This window comes from Mesoplodon mirus (assembly GCF_964341445.2).
Source record: "Mesoplodon mirus genome assembly, chromosome: 1".
Taxonomy (NCBI): domain Eukaryota; kingdom Metazoa; phylum Chordata; class Mammalia; order Artiodactyla; family Ziphiidae; genus Mesoplodon; species Mesoplodon mirus.
In genome coordinates this window covers 14,068,003-14,095,269 of record NC_138976.1, presented here as the reverse complement: position 1 = coordinate 14,095,269, position 27,267 = coordinate 14,068,003, and the positions used below count along the sequence as shown (strand labels likewise).

Below are 27,267 nucleotides of genomic sequence, written 5' to 3'. Positions count from 1 at the left end.
CTGTTTGAAATTTTTAAAACCTATAGTACCTTGCTTAAAATTACAAAAGAGAAAAAAGCGTTCACATAAAAACAATTTTAAAATAGTGGATTTTGAGCATTATGTCACTTTAGGAAACAGCAGTAAGACTGCAACATCATTTTTCTGGATCACATTTATAAACAAAATTCATCATTTTGGATCATTTCCACAAATCTTTTAACCTGTTACTTGTAAAAAGTTACAAATAAAAGTTGAGTTTTGCTTCATTAAAAATAAAAAATTGTAAAAATTTACACTGCCCAGCCCGCCATCTGGCCAGGTCTTTGGAGGGCATGGCTGGGACGTGCAGAGGTCCGAGAACTCAGAGCATTCGATCCGGCATGCAGGAGGCCATCCTACTACACAGGTGAACCTCTGCACGGAGCACAGACATCCCACAGCCAGAAGCCCAACTTGATTCCCAAGGCCCCTGGCACTGACAGGCCCCATCTCCTGCAGAGCCAGCACCCCAGTGTGGCGGCGACACCCACCCTGTCAGCTCCAGACTTGGCCTCAACCACGTCCACCAGCCTGCACCGCACACGATTCTTGCTCTCCTGCCTGGTTCTAAAGGCGTCCCTGTTCTCCTTCTCAGCCTCCCCTTGCCCTCATCACTGCCTGCTCTCCTAAGACTGGGGCATCTGCGTGCTCCCTCCCTGCTGCTACACTGCTCCAGCCACTTGATTCACAAGAACGTAGCAGCCACCCCCATCTGCATAAGACCCGGGATACCAGGCACTGTCCTGGCATATGTTACTTCATCCTCACCACGGCCCTAGGAGTTAAATATTACTTTTCCCATTTCACAGATAAGGCAACCAAAATTTACAGCTTTAGTATCTTTTTTTTTTTTTTTTTTTTTGCGGTACGCGGGCCTCTCACTGTTGTGGCCTCTCCCGTTACGGAGCACAGGCTTCGGACGCGCAGGCTCAGCGGCCACGGCTCACGGGCCCAGCCGCTCCGCGGCACGTGGGATCTTCCCAGACCGGGGCACGAACCCGTGTCCCCTGCATCGGCAGGCGGACTCTCCACCACTGCGCCACCAGGGAAGCCCAGCTTTAGTATCTTATACAAGGTCACACATTCATCTTATCAACAAGAATTAATTAAGTGACTACCATCTTGCTCAGTTGGGCGCTGAGCACTAGGGACCAAGCAGAGGAGACACATATTAAGCAACCACACCAAGAAAACACACAATTCCAAACAGTCATAAGACTCACGGTGGAAAAGACTGGGTACCGAGGGCTTGCTGGGTCCCTAGAGAGCTGGGGAAGGGAGTTAGGGACGGCCTCTCTAACAAGGTCACATGAAGGCTGAGACATGAAGGTCAAGAGGCCTGCCCCTCGGGAGGAGGAGAAAGGGCGGTCCCAGCAGAGGGAGGCGACCTGTGAAGGCCCAGCCGCGCGGCTGAGAGCAGCCTGCGTGCTAGAGCACAAAGTGCGCCGCCGATGACACAGCGCAGGGTGTCAGGGGCCGTGGCAAGAAGTTAGGGATTTCATTCCAAAGTCAGAGAAACATCACAGAAGGATGAGCCGAAGCTGACAACTGACGGGGCAGAGCCGAGGGGCTGGCTGTAACAGAATCCTCAGATCAGAGGGGACACCGGCAGGCACTGAGCACCCACTGTGTGCCAGGCATCACGCTAGGCGCTTTCCACACCAGAACTCATATAACCCTCATGACAGTTCTGAGTGAAAGACCGTATCAGCCCCCAGGGCCGTTAGTGGCAGGGCCAAGACCTAAAACCCAATCCTGGTCATTTCCAAGTGCGTGTCATGTCCTCGTACCACCGTGCTTCCGAAGCTTCAAGGGCCGTGCCGACCGGGCGGGGCTGGAGCGTTGAGGGGGCGCTATTCTCTGGCAGGAAGTAACTCACCACCTGGAGGTTACAGAGCAAATCTGAAGATGCAAACCTCCTGGCCATACCGCAGCTAAAACATTAAACTTGACCAACCGCCTCAGCTCAGACCAAGACTGACCGACAAAAAGGAGTAAGGGCCTTGAAACAAGAACACCAGCACCTCAGGGCAGGTGGATGGGAAACAAGGGCAGCAGAGTCTGTCCTAAGGAAATAACCACATAACTGTACAAAGACACATGCACCAGGATATTCACCACAGCTTTGTTTATAACAGTGAAGAATTAGAAACAATCTGAACGTTGCACAGGAAGAGTTTACGTAAATTATGGTTCAATCCATCCCTTTGAAAAGAAGTCTTTATGAACGTAAGACAGTCATTAAATAACACTAGCCACTTGTATCAACAGAGGTGGAAAGCTACACGTGTCACTCTCTGTCACAGTAAAAGCCAGATTAAACGCTTCTACATACGGATAAAGATAGCTACCCGGACTGGACACGCTGAACCAGATTCTAGGTCTCCCCACTTGCTCAAAACATTTTGAAAGAAACAAAGGAAGAGAGAGAGACAGAGAGAGAGAGAAACTGTAGTCTCTGAAACAGATCACACCAGGTAAGCACAGTCCTTTACAAAACACATCTCAGCCAAGCCTCCTCTGGTCCGGGGAGCTCCCCACTATATTATCATCTAGAAAGGACCAACAAGACAGGCTCCCACTGAAGACCAAACTGATAACTAATTTGCCAACCTCCTGCTGTAAGGCCTGCCGTGCAGGTGATTACACCTCAGCTGATGAGGGCACTAGACAATGGATCACCAGTTTAAAGACCCACAAGAAGGCGTGTGGCTTTTACATGTCAGAAGAGGATTCAGAGTGTAACAGAAAGACCTCCTGTGCCAGAGGCCTGGGGTCAGAACCCAAAGAAGTCCCTCTGCCTCTCTGGGCTTGAGTCCCCGCGTGTCAGATGGAGGGCCTGGGTGAGCCGACGATGCCGGCAGACTTGCTTCCCAACACCTCCGGACCCCTCCCCTTAGCTCAGGCATCATCCCCCCCCCCACCACCACCCACTGCAGTCTTTCAACCCGTCACAGCACCACCAGCCTCGCTCCCTCCTCCGTCCAGGTAGTCACCAGCCTGGCTGATCCTTTGAAGCATGATTCCGGCCACCTCCCTCCCCAGAGGAAAATCCACCACTGGCTCCCCTTCATCTTCAGGACAAAACTAAAAAGGAGCAGCGTAGCATCCAGGAGCCTGCAGAATCTGACCCCTGCCTGCTTCAGTGGCCTCACTTCTCTCAGGCCCTCCATCCCACCGCCTCCTTCCAGCCAAAGGGAACTTAGACTCCCAGCCTCCTCACACGCTGTCATGGCTCTCACTACGTCGTCACATGTGAGCCCTTGTGCCTGGGTGCTCTCCCAGTCCTCTCACCTTAGCTAACCCTAATCCCTACTTGTCCTGATGACCCTCCTCCAGGGAGGCTGCCCTAAGTCCCCTAGGCCAGGTTCGGGGCCCCTGCTCTGTGCCCCAGAGCACCCTGTACTTAACCCCTATCACTGCACTATTTTGCTATCCATCTCCCTAACTAGACTGCGAGCGTCTTGACAGGGAGACTTACAGGGTCTTAATTTACTGCCAGTTCCCTAGCTCCTGGCACAGTCTGGCACAGGACATGTATTTGAAAATATTCACTGATGAATGGATGAACTCTAAGCAAAACCAGGAGGCCCGTATTTTGCTAGACCCTTGCTAATAGACTCTGATGTTCAGATATCCGTCATCTAAGACTAGAATAAAAGAAATCACGAGTTCCCCCTTTAAATCAAAAGTATTCTAGCCCCCTCTTTAATAATGCACGCGGACTTTAAAATTAGCATCAGATGCCAGGAGCATTTCCTATAAGCATCCCAACACAGAGATCATGCATTTAGTAGCTCAGGCCAGATGAAAATTTTCAGTGTTTTATAAAGACGTGAAAGCGAGCCACTGAGAACAGTGTGGTCATTTCAATTTCAACTGCAGAATTTGCTCTTGAAAATGCTACAATAAACAATATCAATGCCATAAAAAACCTAACAGCAGCCAAAGGACCCCAGTCATGAAGGAAAAACATAAATCCTAAAACATACTGGCAGAGAAGGCTCTCCCTCACCTTTAAGAAAATCAGTATTTGGGTCATCAAGAACACATCTGAGCAAGGGAAACGTGAATCACATGGCAGAGTAGACAAAAATAACAACAATAAATAGAACAGTAAGAAGGAGAAATAGGTAACACACAGAATGAACTCTGTGCTAGGCATCTGTGTTTCACATATATTTACTCATGAATCTACACGACAGCCCTATGAAGTAGGAACTAGTAACATGTCCATTTTAAAGACAAAGAAAGTACACAGAGGTTAAGTGACTGGCCCAAGGTCACCCAGCAGAAGTGGATGAGCAGGCAGTCTGGCTCCAGAGGCCATGGTCCTCAGGCAGCACAGACTGCCTCTGAAAACAGCTTTGCCATGTCACATCCCTCAGCCTCTGTTTCTCCTACGTATAATAAAGAGGGTTGGATTCAATTCAGAGATTTCTCCCAGTTCAAAAGGCAGACAACAAAATGTGAAGCCAAAATTCTAAGATTCTGTTAAACTTTTCCATCTAGAAATAAAAATCAAAACTGTGCCCTTCAAAACTTAAATAACTCTGTATCTTGCAGAGCTGCTTCAATATTAAAGTAATATATATGAAGAGCTTAACGCTTCAAGTTCCCAGCTCAGAGCAAGAGCTCAATAAACAGTAGCTAGTATTACTCTTATGATAAAACAGGAACAACCATTTAATAGTAGAGCACATTTTAATTATACACGATGTGGAATAATCAAATCTCATCTGTTTCAGGCCCCAGGCCCCACAGCATAGATCGGGTTGTACAGTTGAAATTGTAATAACTCAAAGCTCAGAAATTACTTGTTTCCATTAGAGATCTGACAAGTCATTTATTCAATTGGTCACTGGTGGTTTGCAGATAACTATTAGCAGTAATGAGTATTCTAAATTAAATCCAGAGACAGTACCACTCTGTTCAGGAAAGACAACTGGAGAGAGAGAACATGATGGTGGTGTGTCCTTCCCTCTGTGTCCTCCATCTTCTCTCTGATAAATATCTCCCGTGTCTGGCATAGTATGGATTTCATTGGGTTACAAATGAAGAAGAGTCTAGATCTTCCCATGACAAATGAGAGCGTTGAGCAGGTAACTTGTTAAGGAGAACTGGAATTGGGAAAATAACCTTCTTTTCCTGTTACTTGACAACAAACCCCGCCCACTAACAAATGAAACACACAATGCTGGAAGACAGCAAGCACTGAAGCCAAATCCATCACTGAGCAATCCATTCTTAGACAATTGCCAACCACACAGCAGTGGGAACAGGCCGCTCATGTTTCATTCGACAGCAACAAAGATGCAGCCTGCAAAATGCAAGGAGGCCACACAGCGCAGCAAAAAGAATAACGGCTTTGGAGTCATTAAAAACCTGGATTCAAACCCCAGCTCTGTCACTCAAGTATGATGTGACCGTAAGCGAGTCTCCCCTAGTCCTAAGATTCTTTACCTGTAAAATGGGGATAATACAAAATACCTCAGCCACAGCGAGGATTCAATGGGGACCATAAATAACACGCCTTACATCACAGGAAAGCCCTTAATACATGTTAGTGCCTCTCAGCTGTGCTACATGGTGACATCCTCTCATTTGGGACACCAGAAATACACCAAACTCCCCAAGGCTGGAAACCACTGATCCTGTTGGAACCCGTAACTGGCCTGTGTGCAAAGGGCCATCTGTGTAGGAATGTGAGGGTCACCCAGAGAGCGCCCACGAGCTCTGGCATTCCTCTTAACCCTGACCTTATCCAGTCTGGATGCTTCTTAAGAAATACAGCTCCCTCCTGGGTCTGGCTGGACAGTGGCTGCAGATGTGATTTGTGAGGGATGGTAATTTGGTATCTCCACTTACGTTTTCAAAGTCCTTCATGTTCCGGGCTCTGGTGGGAGACACCGTTTCTTCCGACACATGTGGGAGCACTATAAAAAGATAAAACAGACACAGGAAAACGTCACTGTATGCAAACTGCCCAGCAGCCCTATTAGCGAAGAAAAAAAAAAAATGGCTAGCTTCCACAATATATTCTGTCCTGTGATTTGAGTCTACAGAAAGCTCTAAGCCATTATATTTCAAATATTTACGAATTACTTGAACTAGCCCCAATGTAACAATGTAAATGTCAGAAGATGAACCCAAAGAATGCATGGGGCAAACAAAGCAGAACTGTCCCGCTATGTACTTCCTTACTGCTTGTCATAAAATTATTTTGCTGAACAGGATATCATCTTCACATGTCAGCAATTAAAACAAACCATATCTGACTGACTTGACAGCAGGGGTTGGCAAACTTTTTCTTAAAATGCCAGACAATAAATATTTTAGGCTTTGCAGGCCATACACAAAGCCTCAAATCTGTCACAAACACCCAACACAAAAATAGCCACTGAAAATTCAAAAACAAAGAAGCTCTGATCCAATAAAAGTTTATTTTCAAAAGCAGGCAGTGGGTCAGAAACTGCCAAATCCTGCTTCAGAGTGATTCAAGACTTTGCCAGTACCCAAATCTTTCCACAGCTTCTTTAATTCAACAAACACTTATTACACCCCTCCTCTGCGCCAAACACCACGCAAGGTGCTGGGGAAGCAACAGTGACAGAGACATTGATCCTGCACCCAAGAGGATCTTGATCCCGTGGGAAAGACGGAGATGTAAGCAAACTGTTCCACGCTGCACAAGTGTGTGGAGCTTTTCAGGTGTTGAGGAAATGTGTGCTGAGTGAATGAATGAATTCACTCTTCCCACAAGAATGCACTGAGGGCCTACTCTCTGCTTGGCACGATTCTAGAAACGAAACAAACAGAAGGAGCTGACAGTCTAGAAAGAGGAGACAGACAATAAACAAAACAATAGGTAATTACAGAGTATGTTCAAAGGTGATAAATGCTACAGAGAAAAATACAGTTGGGCAAGGATAGGAAATACCAACAGCAAGGGTGGGGTGAGGACTTGCAGTTTCGAATAAGGTGGTTAAATTGAGGAAGGGCTCACTGCGGAGATGACCTCTGGGCAAACGTGGAGAAGGAACAGGGGAAAGGCCTGGGGTGGGAGATGCCCAGTGGATCTGAGGACCAGCCACGAGGCCAATGGATGCGAGAGCAATAAAGGGGCATGTGTGGGTGAGCCAGGTGGGTGAGCCAGGTGCTGGCAGACGGGCTGTGTCTGGCCTCACTGGCGCCTCTCAGGATGCCGAAGATTCTGAGCTCAGGAGTAGCGTAATGGGACTTGGGTTTCCATAGGCTCCCTCGGCCTGCCTCGCTGAGAACAGATTAAAAGCCGCTTCGAGAGAAACAAGGAGACCAGTTAGGAGAACACCGGGAGAATCCAGGCCAGAGGTCCTGATGGCTTAGACCAGGGAGGGAGGGTGAGAAGGGGTCTGATTCTGGGTACTTGTTAAGTAGCCAACGGGAATAGATGAAACGAAATGCAGTGAAATACATACAGTTCAGAGAGGAAAGCACACCTAAGGCAGCCTAGGGAGAGCCAAGGAGGCGGTGGGCTTGAGCTGAGTCATAAAGACTCAGGCAGGCAGCAGGCAGATGAGGGAAAAGGCCCAGAGGAGGGAGCAGGCGTGGCGCTCAGCATTCAGCAGACAAGCGGCTCAGGAGCCGGGCAGCAGGGAACTGTGCAGAGCCCCGTGCGCCAGACCGAGGGCACCCAGGTTGCCTTCCTGTTTCTCAGACGGGCTGTGCTCTGTCAACTGTGTCTGTGTCCCCACCTAGGTCCCACTCATTCTTCAAGTCTTGGCTCCAGTTCAGCTTCTTGGGAAACTCCGGCCCACCCCACCCCCTTCATCTGAGGGTAAATCTCCTTCTCATCCCCCCTCACAGCTCCTTTCACTTCTTCGCTCGTTACACTGACTGTGCGATCTATCCTGATAATTCTTTAGCTGTCTGCCTTCTAGGCTTGATCGCAACCATGACTGGAATCCCAGCACTGAGCCCAGAGCCTGGCATGAAGCAGATGTATAATATGGGCTGAATTAAGGAGGAGGCCTATCAATTCTCTGCCCCTAACTGCCTGGGCAGGAAAAAGAGAAACCAGGACTGCTGGATTGTATGTTTAAAGTAAAAGTTAATAGGTTCTAAAGAAAAACCTGAGGGTGGCCTGTAAGTTAAAAGAGTCTCCAGAAATAAACCTTGTGAAACTTACGTCGTCTGCTCTAAAACCTTCTTCCTTTTGCACATATTTGGGGGGGGGGGGGGCAGGGAACAAGTCAAAATATCTCTAAGATTTTCCAACGTGGCAAATTATCAGCACTTCCCACAGACACTTATGATAGTATCCACTTTTTTCAGAAACAAAAATTATGAAGAACGCTTAGCAAAACCCAAACTGCAAAACAGAAAGTCTCCTCATGGTCCAGCTTCAACACAGCAGACTGCTTATTTCCTCAGCGCTGTCTCCTGTGGTCTAACCAACTATTTGTCTCCCAAGGGCAGGCCCGTGTAGGAATGCTGGGCCTCAGCGGGCAACTGGAATCCAGTAGCCTGCCAGGAAGGCCTTTGCACACTGAAGTTTGGACAGCAGCCCTCAGGGGCCTCCAGCCACTCGGTAGCAGGGACCAACAGATCCTCCGAACCTGACCGAGTCACCAGTTCAGCATCCAGCCTCCACTGGTCATTCAGTTCAGCAAACACCGGCTGAACCCCTATAAGCGTGGTAGCAAGAAATGAAACTCATGAAATATGGCCCAAAGGACATCAATTCCTCTAGTCCAGTGTTTATGAAAGGACTAAGTAGCAGGTCAATATGTATACAAAATACTGTGTACCTCCTGGGAGCACCAAGCCATGCCAGGCTAGCTCTGGGCCCTGGAACCATCCAAGCTCAGGCCCAGGCTCAAGGCCTGAAGGCCCTCGTGGCCTCGCGTCTACTTCCCTTGTTCTTACTTTGTGTACTTACCACCATTTCCCAAACCAGCAATGGGGCCGATGTCATCCAGGTCATCTGGTACATTGGGAACAAGGCCACTAGGAGAGAACACGTATGATAAAAGAAGAGTCAGTGTTTGAACAGCAGAGACTATCAGACGGACTGTCCGTCATCAGGTCACAGCCAGCCAGCTACCTGTGAGGCATGCAGTGCAGAGGTTAAGAACTCAGGCTTTGGGGCGGAGGTCTGGCTCTAACACTTAACAGCTAAGTAAGGTCAGTCATTCATTCACATGTCAAGGGTTCTGTGGGCCATAGACGGGCTAGGTGCAGAGGCACCATGCCAAATATAAGCTACTGACGTTCCTGAGTCTTACTTTGTTAATTCGTTACATGGGGATACCACCTTCTACCTGTAAAGATTAAATGAGTTAATGTATCAATATATAAACACTCAGCCCACAGTAAGTGCTCGTTAAATGGCATCTAGCGGTGTTTGTGTCATTACTATTATTACCATTATTGAAATGCCTATCACAACCAAAAATTAAGCTTCCAAGAATCAGGCACCAATTCGGATGCTTTAGGAATATCAAACAAAAATGCAAAATTCACTGATTCAAGAAGTTTTACTGGTTGAATTATAAAAATAGGTTCAGTGAGGATCTGGAGACACTGACAGAAAACTAAACCATAATAGGAGGTGTGGTTCAACACAAAACACACCTCCCTGGATTCTGTTCTAAGCTCTGCCACATACCTTTCCCAACCTCGCTTCCTTCATCTGTAAAAGGAGAACGGCAGCTACTTGATACAGTAACTGGCAATTAAATAAGACAACAAGTGTCCAGCAAGTACCTGGCATATTGTGAGTATCCCACAAATGGGAGCAAAACACCCCTGTCACCTTGAAACATACAATGCTCTATAACTTAGAAAAGATTTACCATCATGAGAACTGCCCAATTCCCTGAGGGTCTACGCATTTCTCAAAGGAAGGTGTTAAAGCCCAGATAATTTCAGCAGTCTACTCAGTCTCATGGCAGTTAAGTAGAGAACCAAGTCCAGAATCCGAGCCTTTTACGTCTAACCCCCAATAATGCTTCCCTGTCCCAAGCTGTAAACTAGGAGTTGATGGAACCGCAGCTTGACTTCTTGGCAATTTGCTCTTTCCATGCCTCTAAATTCAGATCCATTCTGTTCCTAGGACAATTTTGCCTGATAACCAAACTTTGGAGTTGGAATGAACCTTCAAGATCAGAACCAAGCCAAAAACTGGATGTCGTAAAATTCCAACATCAAGAAAATGATTACATTAAAAGTGTCTGCTATGAGGATAACTGGAAAAAAAAAAAAAACTAAGTAGAATACTCCTTCAATTATAGAAAACAAAAAATACATGTACACTAAAGACACCTCAAATCCTTCTTGGAAACTAGGTGGGCTTTAAATATATATAACAAGACAACTGAAATATTAAAAATCATAATTTGCAGGGAAATGAGAGATATTTTCCTCCTTTTTAATTTTCTACAATTCTCAATTTCCTCCAATAAGTATCACTAGAAGGACAAACTCCATTTTCTAAACTGAATTGTAAAAATTAAAATCAAGTTCGATCACCACCCTTTCCAGATGGTGGCCCAGTGGCCCAAGATCACACACCAGGTTATTGGTCAAGCTTAGCCTACAGTCTGGTCTCTACATTCACAAGTTTGGGGTTCTCTCCACCACAGCTATTAATTTACTACTATTGGAGGAAATGGCCCATCAGTTACTCAAGCCAAGATCAATCACTGTTGAAAACCACGTGGCAGGCAAAGCCAAAGAATTTGGTCTTAGGCAAATTTCCAACAGGCAAACAGCAAAGTTTGAAAAATGACATTTGACACCGCAACTCAGAAGAAACCACTATTTAATGCAGCAATTCTGGCCTGGCTCCTGCCAAATTTCCATTTGGGCTTTACCTGCCCACTTTTTAAATGCCATGAACCTCTGTCATGTGCAGTCTCAGTCAGTTCCAGCCACAGCTCCACCTTTAACAATTCACCTTTTCGTATCCCATTCTGATCATTCACTCTAGGCCTGAGAACTAAAATTGGGGCTTCATGGGGCCCCACCCGAAGTCAAAACTAGGCAAGCAAAGGAAAAGGGTTTAGACATGATTTTGTCATGGTATGGATGGGGGAGACTAAGGCCCAGAAAGGGAAGGAACATATTTGCTCAAAATCACAAGCAGTTGTAGTAAAGCTGAGACCAAAATCCAGGTGTCTCTGTGTCCTTGCCACTCGCTAACCAGCATCCGGGCTGCCCAAAGCTCCTACTCAATGGGGCACATAGTCAGGGCCAGTTTCCTCGCATGCAAAACACAGCATAAGCGTAACCACCACCCTGCAGGGGCACCGCACTGAAGAGACACCACGCTCAGGGACAGGCAGCCTCCCGCCTACTCCCCACCGCAGCCCTTCAGTGGTAGGTGGTAGTTTTTAGATGTTGCCATTTTTTTTTAATGAGGAAAAGGGAGGCCCAGGAAAGTTAATAAACTGAAAGACCGAGCTGGCCTGATTTGAAAGCCCATGCTCTTAGCCTCTACACCAGCCTGGCCCCCGCCAGCGCCTTCCTCAAGGGGCTATGGTGAGGTCCCCATGAATCAAGGCAGGGCCTTCCAGAGTCTGCTTCCTGTCCACTATGTGTCGGGTAAATGAACGAACGCTCACCTGTGCTTCACCAACCACTTCATCCTCCTAGCTCGCTCCACCACCACCCAAAAGGGGCGATCTCCTGAGTCTGTACATGGCAGCCAACAACTGTCCATCCACGCAAGGCCCAGCGAGGATGGAACGTTTCATGGACAAAGTGTTATGAGAGCCATGGACGGACTGGACATCACATTCAGAAAACAACTACACCAAGTACAGTCTTGTCTGTCTTTCAACAACTTGTTTTTCACTCTATGTCATGTATTCTTAATGAGAGAAAAATATATATAAATACAAACTAGACAGACAAGCTTCAAGTTCTCCTTGACTACTCACTCCCATCTTGGTCTCCTCCTAAGAGGTAACCACGCTTGTCAGCAAGACATTCCAAACCTTTCCCTATGTTTGTAATTGTATATGCAGCATCGTTTCTTCACTAATGTGTCCTAAAGATGTCTTCATGACAGTACAAACAGATCTACCTCAGTGTTTTTAACTCCTACAGAGCATTGTACAGCAGTGTTTGCAAATTTTATTGACCCCAACCCACAGAAGGAAATATATTACCCTTCATTCTTGAAATTCTTGAAATTCTGTTCTACTCAATTTTTTTTTTTTAATTCTGGTTGCAACCTACTACATTCAGTTTCATGAATTGCCAATGGGTCACAGTCTGAAAGACACTTGTGAAAGGATGTGTATTTACCAGGTCTCCTGATGGTAATTCAATGTTTCTAAATTGTTCCTTTTACAAACAATGCTGGATCTCCTTATACAGGTCTCATTGTGCACATGTGTGAGGATTTCTCTAGTCAGATAGATAGCAAGAAGTGGAATTGCTGAGTCTAAACACATTCACATTTTTTTAATGGGCAAAGGATTTGAAAACATACAAAAGGCTAATAAGCACATGAAAAAATGTTCAACATCATTAGTCCTTAGGGAAATGCAAATCAATACCACAGTGAGGTACCCTGTCACATCCCCAAGGATAGCTATAAGCAAAGACAAACAATAACAAGTGTTGACACGGCAATGGAGAAATAAGAACCTTCATATACTGCTGGTGAGCATGTAAGATGGTGCAGCCACTTTGGAAGAGAGTTGGGCAGTTCCTCAGAAAGTTAAACATACAGAGTTACCATATGACCCAGCAACCCTACTCCCAGAGAAACAAAAATTTATGTCCACACAAAAACTTGTACACAAATGTTTATAGCAACGTTATTCGTAACTGCCAAAAAAGCAGAAACAACCCAAATGTCATCAACCAATGAATGAATAAACAAAATATGGCATCAATACATGTATATAATGGAATACTATTCAGGCACAGAAAAGCATGAAGTACTAATACATGTTACCACATGGATGAACCTCACTAAAGACCACATATAGTAAAATCCAATTTATATGAAATGTCTGGAATAGGCAAAGCTATAGACAAAAAGTAGATAGTGGTTGCCTAGGGCTGGGGGGAGGGGAAGGAGGAGAAATGTGGAATGTTATAGACTAAATGTTTGTGGCCCCCCAGAATTCATATGATGAAACCCTACCTACCCACCCACCCCCCAAGTGATGGTATTAGGAGGTGGGCCTTTGGGAGGGAGTTAAGTCTAGATGAGGTAATGAGGGTGGAACCCTTGGGAATGGGATTAGTGCCCTTAAGGGTTCCCAGAGCTCTTGCTTCCTCTCTCTGTTCTCCACCATGTGAGGATACAATGAGAAGTATCAATAGGTAGTCTGCAACCCGGAACAGGGTCCTCACTAGAACCTGACCATGCTGGCGCCCTGATCTTGGACTTCCAGTCTCTAGAACTGTGAGAAATAAACTTCTGTTGTCTATAAGTCACCCAGTCTACAGTTTTTTTGTTACAGCAGCCCAAGCTAAGACAGGGAGTGAATGTTAATGGGCACAGGGTTTCTTTTTTGGATGATGAAAATGTTCTAAAATTAAGATTATGGTGAAGACTGCACAACTCTGTAAATATACTAAAAAAAAAAACATTGAATAGTATATTTCAAATGGGTGAACTTTACGGCATATAAATCAGATTTATATCTGTTTAAAAAGCTGCTAAAAAAAAAAACACAAGGCACATTTTTAACGCCAAACTGTGTTCCACGAAGACTGTACCAGTTGACACTCTGTTGTGCACTTTTTCACACAGTGATTACAAAGCAGCATTTTACTACTAAATATGGAGCTTATATTCACAGTATTTATCTTTTCAAACGGAGACTGAACAAAATTGATTTATTCAACAAATATTTGTTGAGCTTGTACCATGTGCCAGACACAGTTCTAGGGCAGATACAGTGGGGAAGAAGCCAGACGTGCTCCCTGCCCTGACTGAGCTAACACTGGCAACGGAGAGCACCTCCTCAAACCTCACAGCCTAGGGGTACCTCTGGTCCAAGGTCGGCCTTAGATTAAGCTTTCAAGCCTTCACCAGAAATTTCATTCCACCATCCTCTTTCTCAACCTCCTTCTACAAAATCCATAAAGGCACTCTTTGCCTGAGAAAGAACAAACTGTGTACAAAGCTATAAGAAACATGTCTTTTTGGTCTGCCCCTAACTGGGCAGCAAGCACTTAATGGCCATGTACTTGAGGAACCCACAGATGTACAAGCCTGGGCCAGGCCTTAGGAAGCTCACAGGGAGAGGCAGAATCCTGGGCATGAAAACAAACGGGTGAACCCAGGGGTGTGGGCACAGAGGACTTTGTCCGGGAAACAGTACAACATGGTTAACGGTAAAACAAAAACAGCCAACATTTAATGTACTCCCCAGTCGGTGCTAGGTACTTAATACATACAATCTTGCTTCATCCACAAAGTCACCCAACAAAACAGATATTATCACTGAAGAGAAACTGAGGATTAGGAGGGTTAAGCGAATTACTCAAACAGCGCAGCTAGTGACTGGCTGAGGCAGGATGCAGACGCAGACATCCTGCGTACAAAGCGCAGGTCCTTTCAACACCATCAGGCAGGACCTAATGAAGGGCCTTGGCTCAGGCGAGGCTCCAGGGGCCAGAGCTCTTGGGGCACCCACAGGTGATCAGGTTTGGAGAGAATAACACACACTGACCTAATTTAACAGAAGTCCAAGGACAAACTGGACTCTGGTCTAGTCTCTAAAACTGGGGCTTGGATGTTAGCAAGCAGAAGAGTACTCATGTTAGCATAAAAAGAGATTTTACTGCAGGGATTTTTCTCATCCACTGTGACCACCTGACAGAGAAGGTGACTCTCTCAGGACATTTCTGCCACTCTTTGACGGCCAGTTCAAGCACCGGCAGCTCCAAAAAATCCTCCCAGAATCCTCTCAGAATTGGTTCAGAGAACTGGCTGGAAGGCAAGACATGGTACTGATAGCCAGGCTTTGGAGTCTGTAGGCCTGGATTCAAATCCTGGCTCGATCATGTACTTTTTATGGGATCCCAGACCATTCATTTCACCTCTCTGAACCTCAGTGTCCTCACCTGTAAAAGGGGGATAAAACTGTCCCCCCACCAGATCATTATTTATTCAGTGATTTAACAAATGGTTACTGAGCCCCTACTATGAACCAGATACCACATTAGGAAGTCGGGTTACAAAGATGATCAACATGCAGCCCCTGCTCTCACGTAGGTCAGACTCTAATCTGGGAGACAGACAAGTTAACAGTCATACCTGCAGTGGCCAGAACAGGAGCCACCAGCCACCTGGACCTTACTGAGCACCTGAAATGTGGCTCATTCAAGTTGAGAAAGGCTGTAAGTGTAAAACACATACTGGACTTCAAAGACTTAGTAAGATCAAAAAGAAGGTAAAATATCTCATTAATAATTTTTTTCACAAGTTAGAATGATAATATATGGAAATATTGGGTTAAATAAACATTATTAACATTAATTTCACCAGTCTCTTTTTACTTTTTTAATGCGGTTATTAGAAAGTTTTAAATTACATACGTGGCTCAAATTATATGCTGACTGGACCACACTAGTTAATAAAATTCAGTGAAGTCATGGGACTTCCCTGGCAGCCCAGTGGTTAAGACTCTGAGCTTCCATTGCAGGAGGTGTGGGTTCGATCCCTGGTCGGGGAACTAAGATCCTGCATGCCGCGTAGTGTGGCCAAAAAAACCAAGAAAATTCAGTGAAGTCAATGAGGGCTGTGAACAGGTCAGTGATGGGGGGACTAGAGAACAGAGGACCCAGGTGGGGATAGGGGGATATCAGTGAAGACTTCCTGGCAATACCATCTAAACTGAGACCTGAAAAATAATAAGGCAAAGGGCGGGGGAGGAGGAGGGAAGGCAATCCAGCCCGCAGGGACAGCGAGTGCACAGGCCCAGCTGTAAGAAAGAACAAGGCAGATCATTCATAACAGTTTGGCAGCCAGCAAGAGTGACGGGCATGGGGAGGAGACAGGGAAGGAAGAGGGAGGACAGGAGGTTAGTGAGGTAGATGCGCCAGAGTATAAAGAGCTCAGAAGCCATATTAAAGAACTTCATCCTGAGGGCAGAGAGGAGCCAGGGAGGGTATGAAGCAGGTGAGTAAGAGATTAGTTACCAGGAACGTACGCAGCACCAGGATCACCAGCAAAGGCAGGGAGAGGAGGGAAAGGAGAATATCTGATGCTCTGTTGAGCTGCTACTCTGGGTCAGACATTACACTAAACCCTTTTAGACTCACCCATGTTACAGAATGAAAACTGAGGCTCACAGGGGGTGACTTGCCCAAGGTCAGAGGATTGTTAAGTGGAAGAATTGGATTGAAACCCAGTTAGGTCTAGGTCCCAAAACCCAAGTGCTTGGCCAACTGGTGCTGAGATGTGAAAAGCTGTCTGAGAGAATAATAATGGACTTTACCTTAACAGCAATGAAAAGCATTAAACATGTAAAACAGCAGACTGTGACAATCAGATTTATATTTTAAAAAGAGCTTTGAAGCTGTAGTATAAAAGGCTATCAGAGGTGTGCAGGAAACCAGGACAATCCAGATGAGAGGTCATACTGCAATATACTGGGGCAGTGGCAGGCAGATGAAGAGAAAGGGACATGACGATCCTACCTTAGGATCCAATTAGCAGGAGCTGCAAAGGGCCTTGCTCTGTGCCTGATAACTAGTAGGTCCTCAATAAACAGAGTAACCATTTGTCCAAGGTTTGCCCAAGACAGGACCTGTTTATGCCTGCTGCTCAGGCATAAATTAATTGTGCCCATTTTACTCTTAAAACCGTCCAGATTTGCACAACAAATAACATGTCACTGTTTCAGTTAGGATCTGTTGACTAAAAGCAGCAGCCTGGCCCTAGCAGAGCTGGATAAACACTGCAGATTCTCAGTTAGGGATCACCTCTGAGACCTTCTACTCTCTCACCAACCAGGAGCCCAGGACAACCAAAGGGCCCCAACCCTGCAGCAGTGCAGGGCTTCGTCAGGCCATCCTACCAGGAGAGACCCCTGCCGCACCAGCAATGCGGACTCCAACTGCCTCTTGGGACAGGTGCATTGGGAGGCCACTCTCAGACACTATTCCCCAATTTGTATTACTGTTGATGATGATGATGATGATGATAACACCGAATCTCTTTTCTCTTTTTTTATCTTTTGGCCTCGCCCCGTGGCATGTGGAATCTTAGTACTCCCACCAAGGATCGAACCCGCACCCCCTGCATTGGTGTCATCGAGTCTTAACCACTGGGCCGCCAGGGAAGTCCCCCGAATCATTTTTTAAGCACTGATTATATGCCAGGCACTACTCCTGCCAAGCAAATTGCTGGCTGGGCATCTTCTCTTTTGATCCTCACCCCAACTCTGTTGGGTGGATATTACTAACAGCCTCCTTTTACAGATGGGAAAGTAGATTAAACCATTTTATCAAGAGCATAGAGCTAGTTAGTTTAAAGGGCTGGATTTGAATCCAGTTCTGTTCAACTCCAGCCAAGGTTCCTAACCACTGCACTCCATGGCCCGAGTCTTGGTGGCCACTGTGTGACCCCATAGGCAAAGTCTGTACAGACCAACTGCACTCCCCATAATGAAAGCAAATCCCCAAACCAGCATGAACCATCAAGTACCCTCAAGGTCCCCGCCCCTCAACCAGCCCCCACTAATTGCACACTCCAAGAGGTCCCCATCTCCCACCTTTTCAGAGAACCCTTTACCTGTCCCTCACCTCCTCTTCAAAGTATGTCCCGAAATGCGAGAGGCGGGCGTGGGGCAGGTCGGGACCGCCCAACCACCTACACTCAGTATCAGTGGGCGGGTCCCCAAAGAGATTCCCCCCAACACAAGAAACCCATCCCACATACTGCCCAGAACCCTCAAACACCCAAACAGCAAACCCCAAGTCTCGGATGGAGCAAACCCCCATCAGCGGGAACCCCGGCCTGGTTACCGCGAACCCCCAAAGGCCGGGCCGCACCTGCAGCCGCTGCGTATCCCGGGGAGAGTGACGTCCTCTTCCAACACCGAGTCCATCATGGACACAGAGGAGGTGGTGGCGTTGGTGTCTGGCGGCGTCGCCACTGGTTTCCCTCCCCCCCGCCGCCCCCGGTCGTGACCCGCCCGGCTCCCCAGGTCCCCGCCCCCTCCAACCCAGGTCTCGTTCGGACTCCGGCGGCGCCGCTGGAATTCAAACCGCAGCCGCTGCCATCTTTCCCGGCGCTTCTTCCTACGGAAACGAGGCGGGGTCACCGAGACGCGCGCTGTGAAGCCGAGGCCGGGCCGGGCAGCGCGGGCGGGCGCCATCTTAACTAATGGCAGGTTGGCGGGGGGTCAGCGCTTGCGCCAGCAAGACTTAAGGAAAGAGAGGCAGGATGCCATTTTTAGTGAGGGCACTAGGGCCGAGGCCAGGGCAGGTGCCATCTTTGTTGAGGGCTGAATCGGCCTTGGGCCGTTAATTTAAGCGGGAGATGGGAATCCAGAACTTCTTGCGACCCGCGGAGTTCCTAACCACGTGTGTACTTTTCTAGAATAATGACTCCGAACCTTAGGGTCTGGGCATCCCAAAGGCTTCCGCCTTGAGTTGAAACTCAGGTAATCCGGTGCTGCCTCGCTTTAGAAAAATCCTACCTACAGAATCCTGACTCAAGCAGTAATTTGCACACTTAGTTTGAAACGAAGAAGCTCATCCCTATGAGCCTAGTGGTCAGGGACTCTCCCTCTCCAGTCTCTCACCTGGTGAACCTTTATTACCGTTAGGGCCCAAATGCACCTGAGATCAGTAAACTGAGCCCAAGAGAGAGGAAAGTCTCACCGAAGGTCATGTACCATAAGTCGGTCAACTGGAACCAGACCCGTGGTTCCTGCCAACTATATCCGAGCTCTCTGCATAACCCTGGCTGCCTTTCTTAAAGCAAATAGCAATCACCAAACACCTAGGTAATTTGGCAGAGCTTGGCCAGTGAAATCGACCTTCCTCTCTTCACTCAGTGTTGCTACCCTTTCTCTGCAGACTGTCAGGACTGTTCTCAGTCCTGCCTGAACGTAACTTGAAAAGATGAGTGACTGGGTGGATGTACCTGTCCTCCGTCAGCCTCAGTTTCCTCGTTCTTTCCAAAAGAGGCCTTCTTTAATCCTCTAATCTACATCAAGCCCTTTCTTGTATTCTTAGCCATCTGTGTTTTTCCTCTGTGGCGCTTACCACATTTTGCAGTTCTATACTTCCATATATAATTTTTTTAACTGTATCCCTTTTGCAGTAGACTGGAAGCTCGGTGAGGGCAAAGTCTGTGTTCTGAATTGTTCACGGCTATATCCCCAACACTTAGCACTGTGCTTGCCACCCAGCAGGTGTTTAAATATATATGTTGAGTGAATGATTCAATCAACCTGGAAAATAGGGCTAATACCCATCCTGCAAGGTTTTTTTTTAATCCATTTTATTGAAGAATTATTGATTTACAATGTTGTGTTAGTTTCTGCTGTACAGCAAAGTGATTCAGTTACATGTATATACATATATACATTCTTTTTCATATTCTTTTCCATATAGTTTATTACAGAATATTATAGTTCCCAGTGCTATACAGTAGGACCTTGTTGTTTATCCATTCTATATATAATAGTTTGCATATTATCCTGCAAGGTTTTTATGACAATGTGGAGATGACCTAAGATACCTTTAGTAGCTCAGTCAATGGTAATCCCATCTCTCTCTCTCTCTCTCTCTCTCTCTCTCTCTCTCTCTCTCTCTCTCTCATACACACACACACACACACACACACACACACACACCTTTAGTGAAGGCTACAAGGCTCATGGTCCTGCATGGTCCCTCTTCCATTCCCAGATCTTCAACCAGCCCCAGAATCAGCAATAAAATAACAGCCTGAAAGAGAGTGGGCAGGAACCAGCTGGCACACAGGGAAGGGGAAGTCCCTGAATCCCTGGAACCAACAGTCCTTGCCAACGCTAAGTTCAACCAGTGAGATGAGTGTGTCCAAAAGCAGGGAAGCTGTGGTGTCAGGATTCCTTCCCTGGTTCTGCCACTGACTCTCTCTGATCTTTGCCAGACTGCTCCTCTTCTCTGGGCCTCAGTTTCCACAGCTGTAAAATGAGAGGGTGGGACTGGATGGGTGTCTCAGGACCTCACAGCTCTGGAGCAGATTTCTTTGTGTTGATTTCAAAGCTACTAACGCACAACCAGCTCTATTCTGGTGAGGGAATCTGAGTTACACATCATCACTTCCCAGATGAAGGAACTAACTTTCCATCCAGCAGATGAAAGCTCTTGAGAAAGGACACAAGGAAGAGGATGTGCACAGTTTGACATTCCTTACATGACACTTGTACCGGGTACTATCACAGGCACCACCGCATCTAACCCTCACAACCACCCTCAGCATAGGTGTTACTGTTATCCCCATTTCTCTTACAGATGAGAAGACTGAGGCTGAAAGAGGTAAAAATAATTTATGGTCTCCCTGCTGCTAAGTGGCAGAGCTGGGATTTGAGCCCAGGTCCCTCTGAACCCCAAAACCCTAATTGTTTCAGGAAGCCTGTCTTCTCTATTTGTTTTTCTCCACTTTAGAATTTAGGATGAAGAGGTGAGGTCTACGTTCAGACAACGGTATTTCAGGGATGTGTTCACCAGACTCTACTCCTTGGACATGTGCTTCAAGGTGGCCATGAGATGCATCTGAGTGTGGGTAATATAATTTCAGGACTGGAAGTCTGGGCGCCTGGATTCTGACTTTGGAAAGTCCTCCAACTTATCCTGGGACCTGGCGTCTCTTCCCCTTGCTCCTCCTTGGTTTTTCCTGTGTAAAATGGGACAGACAATGCTGAGCTCACTCGGTTACATTAGATACTTTGGAATCTATAAAGAAGAAAGAGCCGGGGAGGAATTCTCCTTATGATTAATCCATTGCCCATTCGGTGAATGGCCATATTCCTGGCTTGTGTGCTAAACATTTTAGTGAACCTGGGAACTGAAAATAGAATCAATTGCACAAAAGATGGGCTATTTGGGAAGTTGTTTTCCTGTTTTCATGGTCAGGGACGAAGCCCTTTGCCCTGTCTCTGTCTCACCATGGCCTTTCTTTCTGCCAAGCCTGGAGGTGACGTCACTACCACCAGCTGTTTGGGCTATCTGGCGCCATCTCCTTGACGACAGCCACCCAGCCACAAAGCTGGCATTATTATTTCCTTGGGCAAGGTCATACTGAATGGCTGGGAGGAAGTCGCTTGCAGCCAGATGTTTCTCATTAGGGTAGAACCCTCAAGACACAGGAGCTGCCATTACTAACAGCAAGAATAACTTTTTATAGCATCAATACATACACACTGCTACTTTGCACTATTTCATTTTATCCTTAGAACACTGTGAAGTAGATTGGGATGACTGCCCTGCTCTTCGGGTCAGGAAACAAGACTCAGGGAAGGGAAGAGATTTGCCCAAGGCCACACTTCCTTCCTTCCTTTCTCTCTGTCTCCCTTTCTCCCTTTCATCCTTAGCTTTTTGTTTAGAAATAATTTTAGGCTTAGAAAAAAGTTGCAAAAGTGTGCAAAGATTTCCTTGTATAGCCTTCACCCAGCTTCCTAAATAACTAACATTTTAGGATTGGCCAAAAAGTTCGTTCGGATTTTTCCATGACATCGTATAGAAAAACCCGAATGAACGTTTTGGCCAACCCAATACATAACCATAGCACAATTGTCAAAAATAAGAAGTTACAGTGATAGGATACGATTCACTACAGACATTTTAAAATTTAATCAATTTTCCCATTAATGCCATTTTTCTGGCTCAGGATCCAATCCAGGATTTGACATTGCATTTAGCTGTTACGTCTCCTCACCCCCCTCCAACCTGTGGCAATTCCTCTGTCCATGCCTTTCATCATGTTGACACTTCAGAAAAGTTCTTGCCAGTTATTTGATAGAATGTTCCTAATTTGGGGTTCGTGTGGTGTTACCTCGTGATAAAACTGCGGTTGTGCACTTTTGGCAAAAGTACCACAAAAGTGATGCTGTGCCTTTCTCAGGTACCAGGAGGTGGATGATGTCAATATGTCTCATTAATTGGTGCTGTTAACTCTGTTTTCTTGCGTAACGTCGTATCTGCCAAGATTCTCCATGGTAAAATTACTATTTTTTATAATTAATAAAAATCTTGTGTTGATATTTGAAACTATGTAAATATCCTGTTTTTCATCAAATTTTCACCCACTTATTTTAGCATCCATTGATAATTTTTTTTTTTTTTTTTTTTTTTTTTTGGCTGCGTTGGGTCTTCATTGCTGCATGCAGGCTTTCTCTAGTTGCAGTGAGCGGAGGCTACTCTTCCTTGCGGTGTGTGAGCTTCTCTTTGCGTTGGCTTCTCTTGTTGCTGAGCACGGGCTCTAGGTGCATGGGCTTCAGTAGTTGTGGCACGCAGGCTCAGTAGTTGTGGCTTGCAGGCTCTAGAGTGCAGGCTCAGTAGTCGTAGCCCACGGGCTTAGTTGTTCCCCAGCAGGTGGGATCTTCCTGGACCAGGGCTCAAACCCCTGTCTCTTGCATTGGCAGGCAGGTTCTTAACCACTGCACCACCAGGGAAGTCCCCATTGATAATTCTTACCCAAACAATTATCACAGTGCTGTTTGCCAGTTGATGATGTCCTGTTTTCATCATTCCTTCTATCTTTATTAATTGGAACTCTACTGTAAGGAAGAGCTTTCTCTTCTCCCCCATTTATTCAGTTGTTTATTTAAACCAGTATGAACTCGTGGATATTTGCTTTATTTTGTGAGCTAAAATACATTACTATCATTATTTCTTTTGTTGCCCAAATTGTCCTAGATTTGGCCAAGTCATCCTTTGAATAGGTGTGCCAAGATTCAAACCCAGGTCTGTCTGGTCCCAAGGTCAGCAGTATTTCTGGCTTGTCACCTGCCCCCTTGCTCACAAGAACTCTTCCCAGCCAACCCTGACCACCAGCAGTCCCTGACCAGTTCCCAATTGTTACCCACTGTCTTCCCCATAGTGTGCTCGGTCGCTAAGCCAGTGATGCCTTCTAGGACCAGCATCTAACCCCAGGCTGTGCACATAGCTCAATGCCAGTTTGCCAAATTAACTCAAGTCCTAACTTCTCAAGATGGGAAGAAAACTGAGAAATACTCCATATCAAGGGAAGAGCATGTAGATCATTAGGCTAGAAGGGTAATACACATCAACACCATATGATCTCAGACCTGCCAATTCTACTTTCTCAGCTTCTTTTCTTACCTGTAAACTCAGTACATTAAACAAAAACATGGAGGCTCCCTTCAGCTCTGACATTCCATGAATAACTGATACCAGTTACCATGTACTGAGTGCTTCCTATGTGCCAGGCACTATGTTAAAACCTTACATTCAATCCTCACAATAACCATTTGAAACAGGGACTGATTATGCTCCAATTTTATAGTTGACAAAACTGAGGCTTAGAGAGGAGAGGGATTTGCCTGTCCATCCAGCTGCTAAATGTTGAAGCTGGGAGCTGAACCCAAATTTTACTCTAAATCCCAGGCTCTTAATCACTATGCCATTTGCCTTTCACTGAATTACTAGTATCCCTGCAGTCACCAGCTGGTTAAAATGCAGATAAGTAATTATAAATCAAAGTAAAACATTTTAAATACTTTGTTAGTATAAGAAAAATAAGTGTAAGATTCTAGGGACACAAAGAAAAGAGATGAGTCATTCTGACTGAGAGGTTGGGGGAAGGTGTTTTATAAGCAAGATCTATGCCCTGCAGAAGCAGGGTAGAAACCTGTATGTGCCATATGGGCACCAGCTGCTCACTTTTTAATGCCAGCAGAAATAAAATAAAATTGCTATTTGATGCAATGTCATTTACAAAGCCCATGTCACCTTCATAATTCAGATGTTTGTTATCCTCTATGAATAAGGAAACTGATTCTCAAGAGACATGAACTGATTTTCCCAAAGTCACACAATAAGCTAGTGACAGAGAAAGAAACTTGGACTTCAGTTTTCTAATTCCCAAAAGGTGGTGCTCCTGAATTTTTTTTTTTTTTGAAACTTACAGAAGGTATCCCAAATCAAGATCTCCCTGCCTAAATTGATATTGCTCAGTACCATGGCCAGATCCCCATGCAGATAACCCAGAGGCTTGGCTGTAACAGAGTCAAAGACTTCTGGGAAAACTGTCCTAAGGTACCAGGGAAAGCTTTCAAGCACCTTCCCAGCTGCACACTTGAATATGTCAAACAACAACAGCTGTAGGCAAAGAAGGATAATTGAACTAATCAATTGTCTGGACATTTTGCAGCTTAAAAGAATCTTGATGTCTTCATAGTGATTAAATGTGGTGAATTCCTAATAAAAGAACAGACCAGGACCTAGCAAAGGTGGACTGCAAAGAGGTGGCTACAGCACCTATTTCCTCAAAGGGATCAATGTAAAGGCCCTTTGCCTTTGCATATGCCTTCCCCTCTGTGTGGCAAGCCACCAGGTACACTGCACAGGTTGTGCCCTGTTGAGGACACCCAGCCAAGGACGGGCGGCGCCTTGAAGTCCAGTCCATGCTCTGCTTGCCAGGCTGTGGGCTCTGCTTCCCAAGCTGAGTCCGTTCCAAAGCAGAGCATGGAGCAGAGCATCTTCCTAACTCTCCCAAAGGAACTCTTGGTGCTAGTGGTTTTTTTTTTCTTAATATTTGTTTATTTGGCTGCACCAGGTCTTAGTTGCGGCACGCGGGATCTTTGTTGCCATGTGTGGGATCTTTAGTTGCGGCCTGTGGTATCTAGTTCTGTGACCAGGGATTGAACCTGGGCCCCCTGCATTGGGAGCATGGAATCCCAGCCACTGGACCAGCAGGGATGTCCCTGTGTTAGTGGTTCTTAAGAGGCTAGAATACCTTTCCTTCCTCTTCTCTGCCTCATTCCCAGAGTTTCCCCAACCATAGTTGAAGAGAATGTCCTGGGCCACAATCTGTATAGCTGCCCCACCTCTGAACTTCCAGAACACCCTGGTCTTATTTATGGCACTTACACAGCTCTATAACTGTCCATTAACTTGCCTGTCTCCACTATTAGACTGAGCTGGACTTTATTTTAAATCAGTTTTATTGAGATATAATTTATATGCAGTAAAATGCACCCAATTTAAGTATACATTCTGATGTGTTTTGACAAATGTGTACACCCATGTAACCACCACCACAGCCAAGGTATAGAACAGTGCTTTCCAAAAGAACTTTCTGGGATGATGGAAATGTTCTGAATGAGCACTGTCCAATAGGGTAGCCACTGGCCACATGTGGCTATTGAACCCTGGAATTGTAGTTATAGGAATGAGGAACTTAAGTCTTTTAGCTTTTTTTGGCGGGGGGAGGGCCTCACCTCGTAGCATGTGGGATCTTAGTTCCCCGACCAGGGATGGAATCCACGCCCCCTGCGGTGGAAGCACACAGTCTTAACCACTGGACCGCCATGGAAGTCCCAGTTTTTATCTTTTTTTGAAGTATAGTTGATTTACAATATTGGGTTAGTTTCAGGTGTACAACATAGTAATTCGTTTTTTGCTTTGTTTTTTTTGCAGATTATATTCCATTATAGGTTATTACAAGATATTGGGTATAATTCCCTGTGCTATACAGTAAATCCTTTTTGCTTCTCTATTTTATGTATTTTACTTTGAATCTGTTAATCCCATACTCCTAATTTGTCCCTCCCCCATCCCTCTCCCCTTTGGTAACCATAAGTTTGTTTTCTAGGACTGAGAGTCTGTTTCTGTTTTGTATATGGATTTATTTGTATTATTTTTTAGATTCTACATATAAGTGATATCATTAAGTATTTGTAAAATTTTTATCTTAAATTTAAATAGCCACATGAGGCTAGTGGCAACTGTATTAGCATTGATATAAAACATTTCCATCACCCCAAAAAGTTCCCATGTGATCCAGTCCCAATCAGTCTCCGTTCCACTTCAGGAAACCATGATCTACTTTCTATCATTAAAGATTTGCCTTTTCTAGAGTTTCAGGTACCTGGCATCATACAGTATGTACACTTTCTGTGCCTGGCTTCTTTTGAAAACAGGTACTTTTAATTCTATATCCTAAAGTCTATCATAGTGCCTGGCAGATAATAGGTGTTTAATAAATGTTGGTGAAAGAGTGAATTATAAACCTTAATTAGAATTAATGATCTTATCCCAAACACTCTTTTTTCCTCACCTAACAGAATACAAGAGTGAAAAAGGCCCTCACAGAGACCATTTAACTAAATCTCTTGGATGTACCAATGGAAATACTGAGACCCAGATGGGTTCCATGGCCTGTCCCAGTTCACTCTGTAAACGTAGAGCGAGGGTTACAGCCTACATGTGCAGACACAAGGCTTGTACTCTTCTCACTTCCCAATGCCCACCTCCCATCCATTTCCCACAGGCAAACATGGCAACTCTGTGAATCCCCGTGGGACCACAGGGATGCCTGCAAGATGCCATGCTGCCTACTTCAGCCTCCTGTGGATGCCATCCTGGCCCCAGATCACCTACCGAAGCACAGAAACAGCAGCAATTAAACTCAGAAAAGTATCTCATTTCCTTCCAAGCATACCTAAAACCTAGGAGTGACCTTCCTCCAATACTGGGCTGTGGGTTGGTTTTCTGCTCAGAAAACCAGCCACCTGGTACTGCTCAATAGAGAAAGAATAACACTGCATTTTGGGGGGTAACACTTTTATTGAAGACCTCCTAAATAAAAGGGAGAGAGGAAAGGACCTACCATTCATTATAGATGCGGCATGTGCTAGGGTGCTTCACATATGATTTCATTTAACCTCAGTGCGACCTTAAGAGGTCAGCATCACTATTCCTTCTACAGGTGAGGACAGTAGGATTAAGAGCCATCAGTTATCTTGCCCAGGATACTACAGTGTGGAGCCTGCACTGGAATCCTCTCTGCTTCCAAAGCTGATACTTTGTACTACAACCTATTGTGTTTTAGAACTCAGTTAAAGAGCTTTTCTATAGATGTTCCAGGATGCATTTTTTCATTAGTAAAAGCTAAGTAATCTATATTGTTGTTTGCTGGGAAACTCAGCTAAATTAGGTGCCAATTGCTAATGCAGCCTTAGCCTAGCTTTGCTGGTGTACTCCTACCTCCTCTTTGGTATACTAAACGGGTACTTTCATCCTTTATTTAGTGGTTTAATGATCTCT

At 45.7% G+C, this 27,267-nt stretch overlaps 1 protein-coding gene across 4 annotated transcripts in view; it reads right to left on the bottom strand.

Annotated features, from left to right (window-relative positions):
- Nucleotides 1–18,171, bottom strand: part of CDK5RAP2 (CDK5 regulatory subunit associated protein 2) — a 183,996-nt gene extending 165,825 nt beyond the window's left edge. For all 4 annotated transcript variants that reach the window (XM_082619449.1, XM_082619448.1, XM_082619451.1 and 1 more), the window contains exons 1-3: nucleotides 18,034–18,171; nucleotides 8,942–9,009; nucleotides 5,890–5,957 (exon numbers count right to left, since the gene is read on the bottom strand). In XM_082619449.1, the coding sequence (XP_082475575.1) occupies nucleotides 5,890–5,957; nucleotides 8,942–9,009; nucleotides 18,034–18,092 (195 nt within the window). In that variant the 5' untranslated portion in view covers nucleotides 18,093–18,171. The remainder of the gene's footprint in view (nucleotides 1–5,889; nucleotides 5,958–8,941; nucleotides 9,010–18,033) is intronic.
- Nucleotides 18,172–27,267: the final 9,096 nt, after the last annotated feature.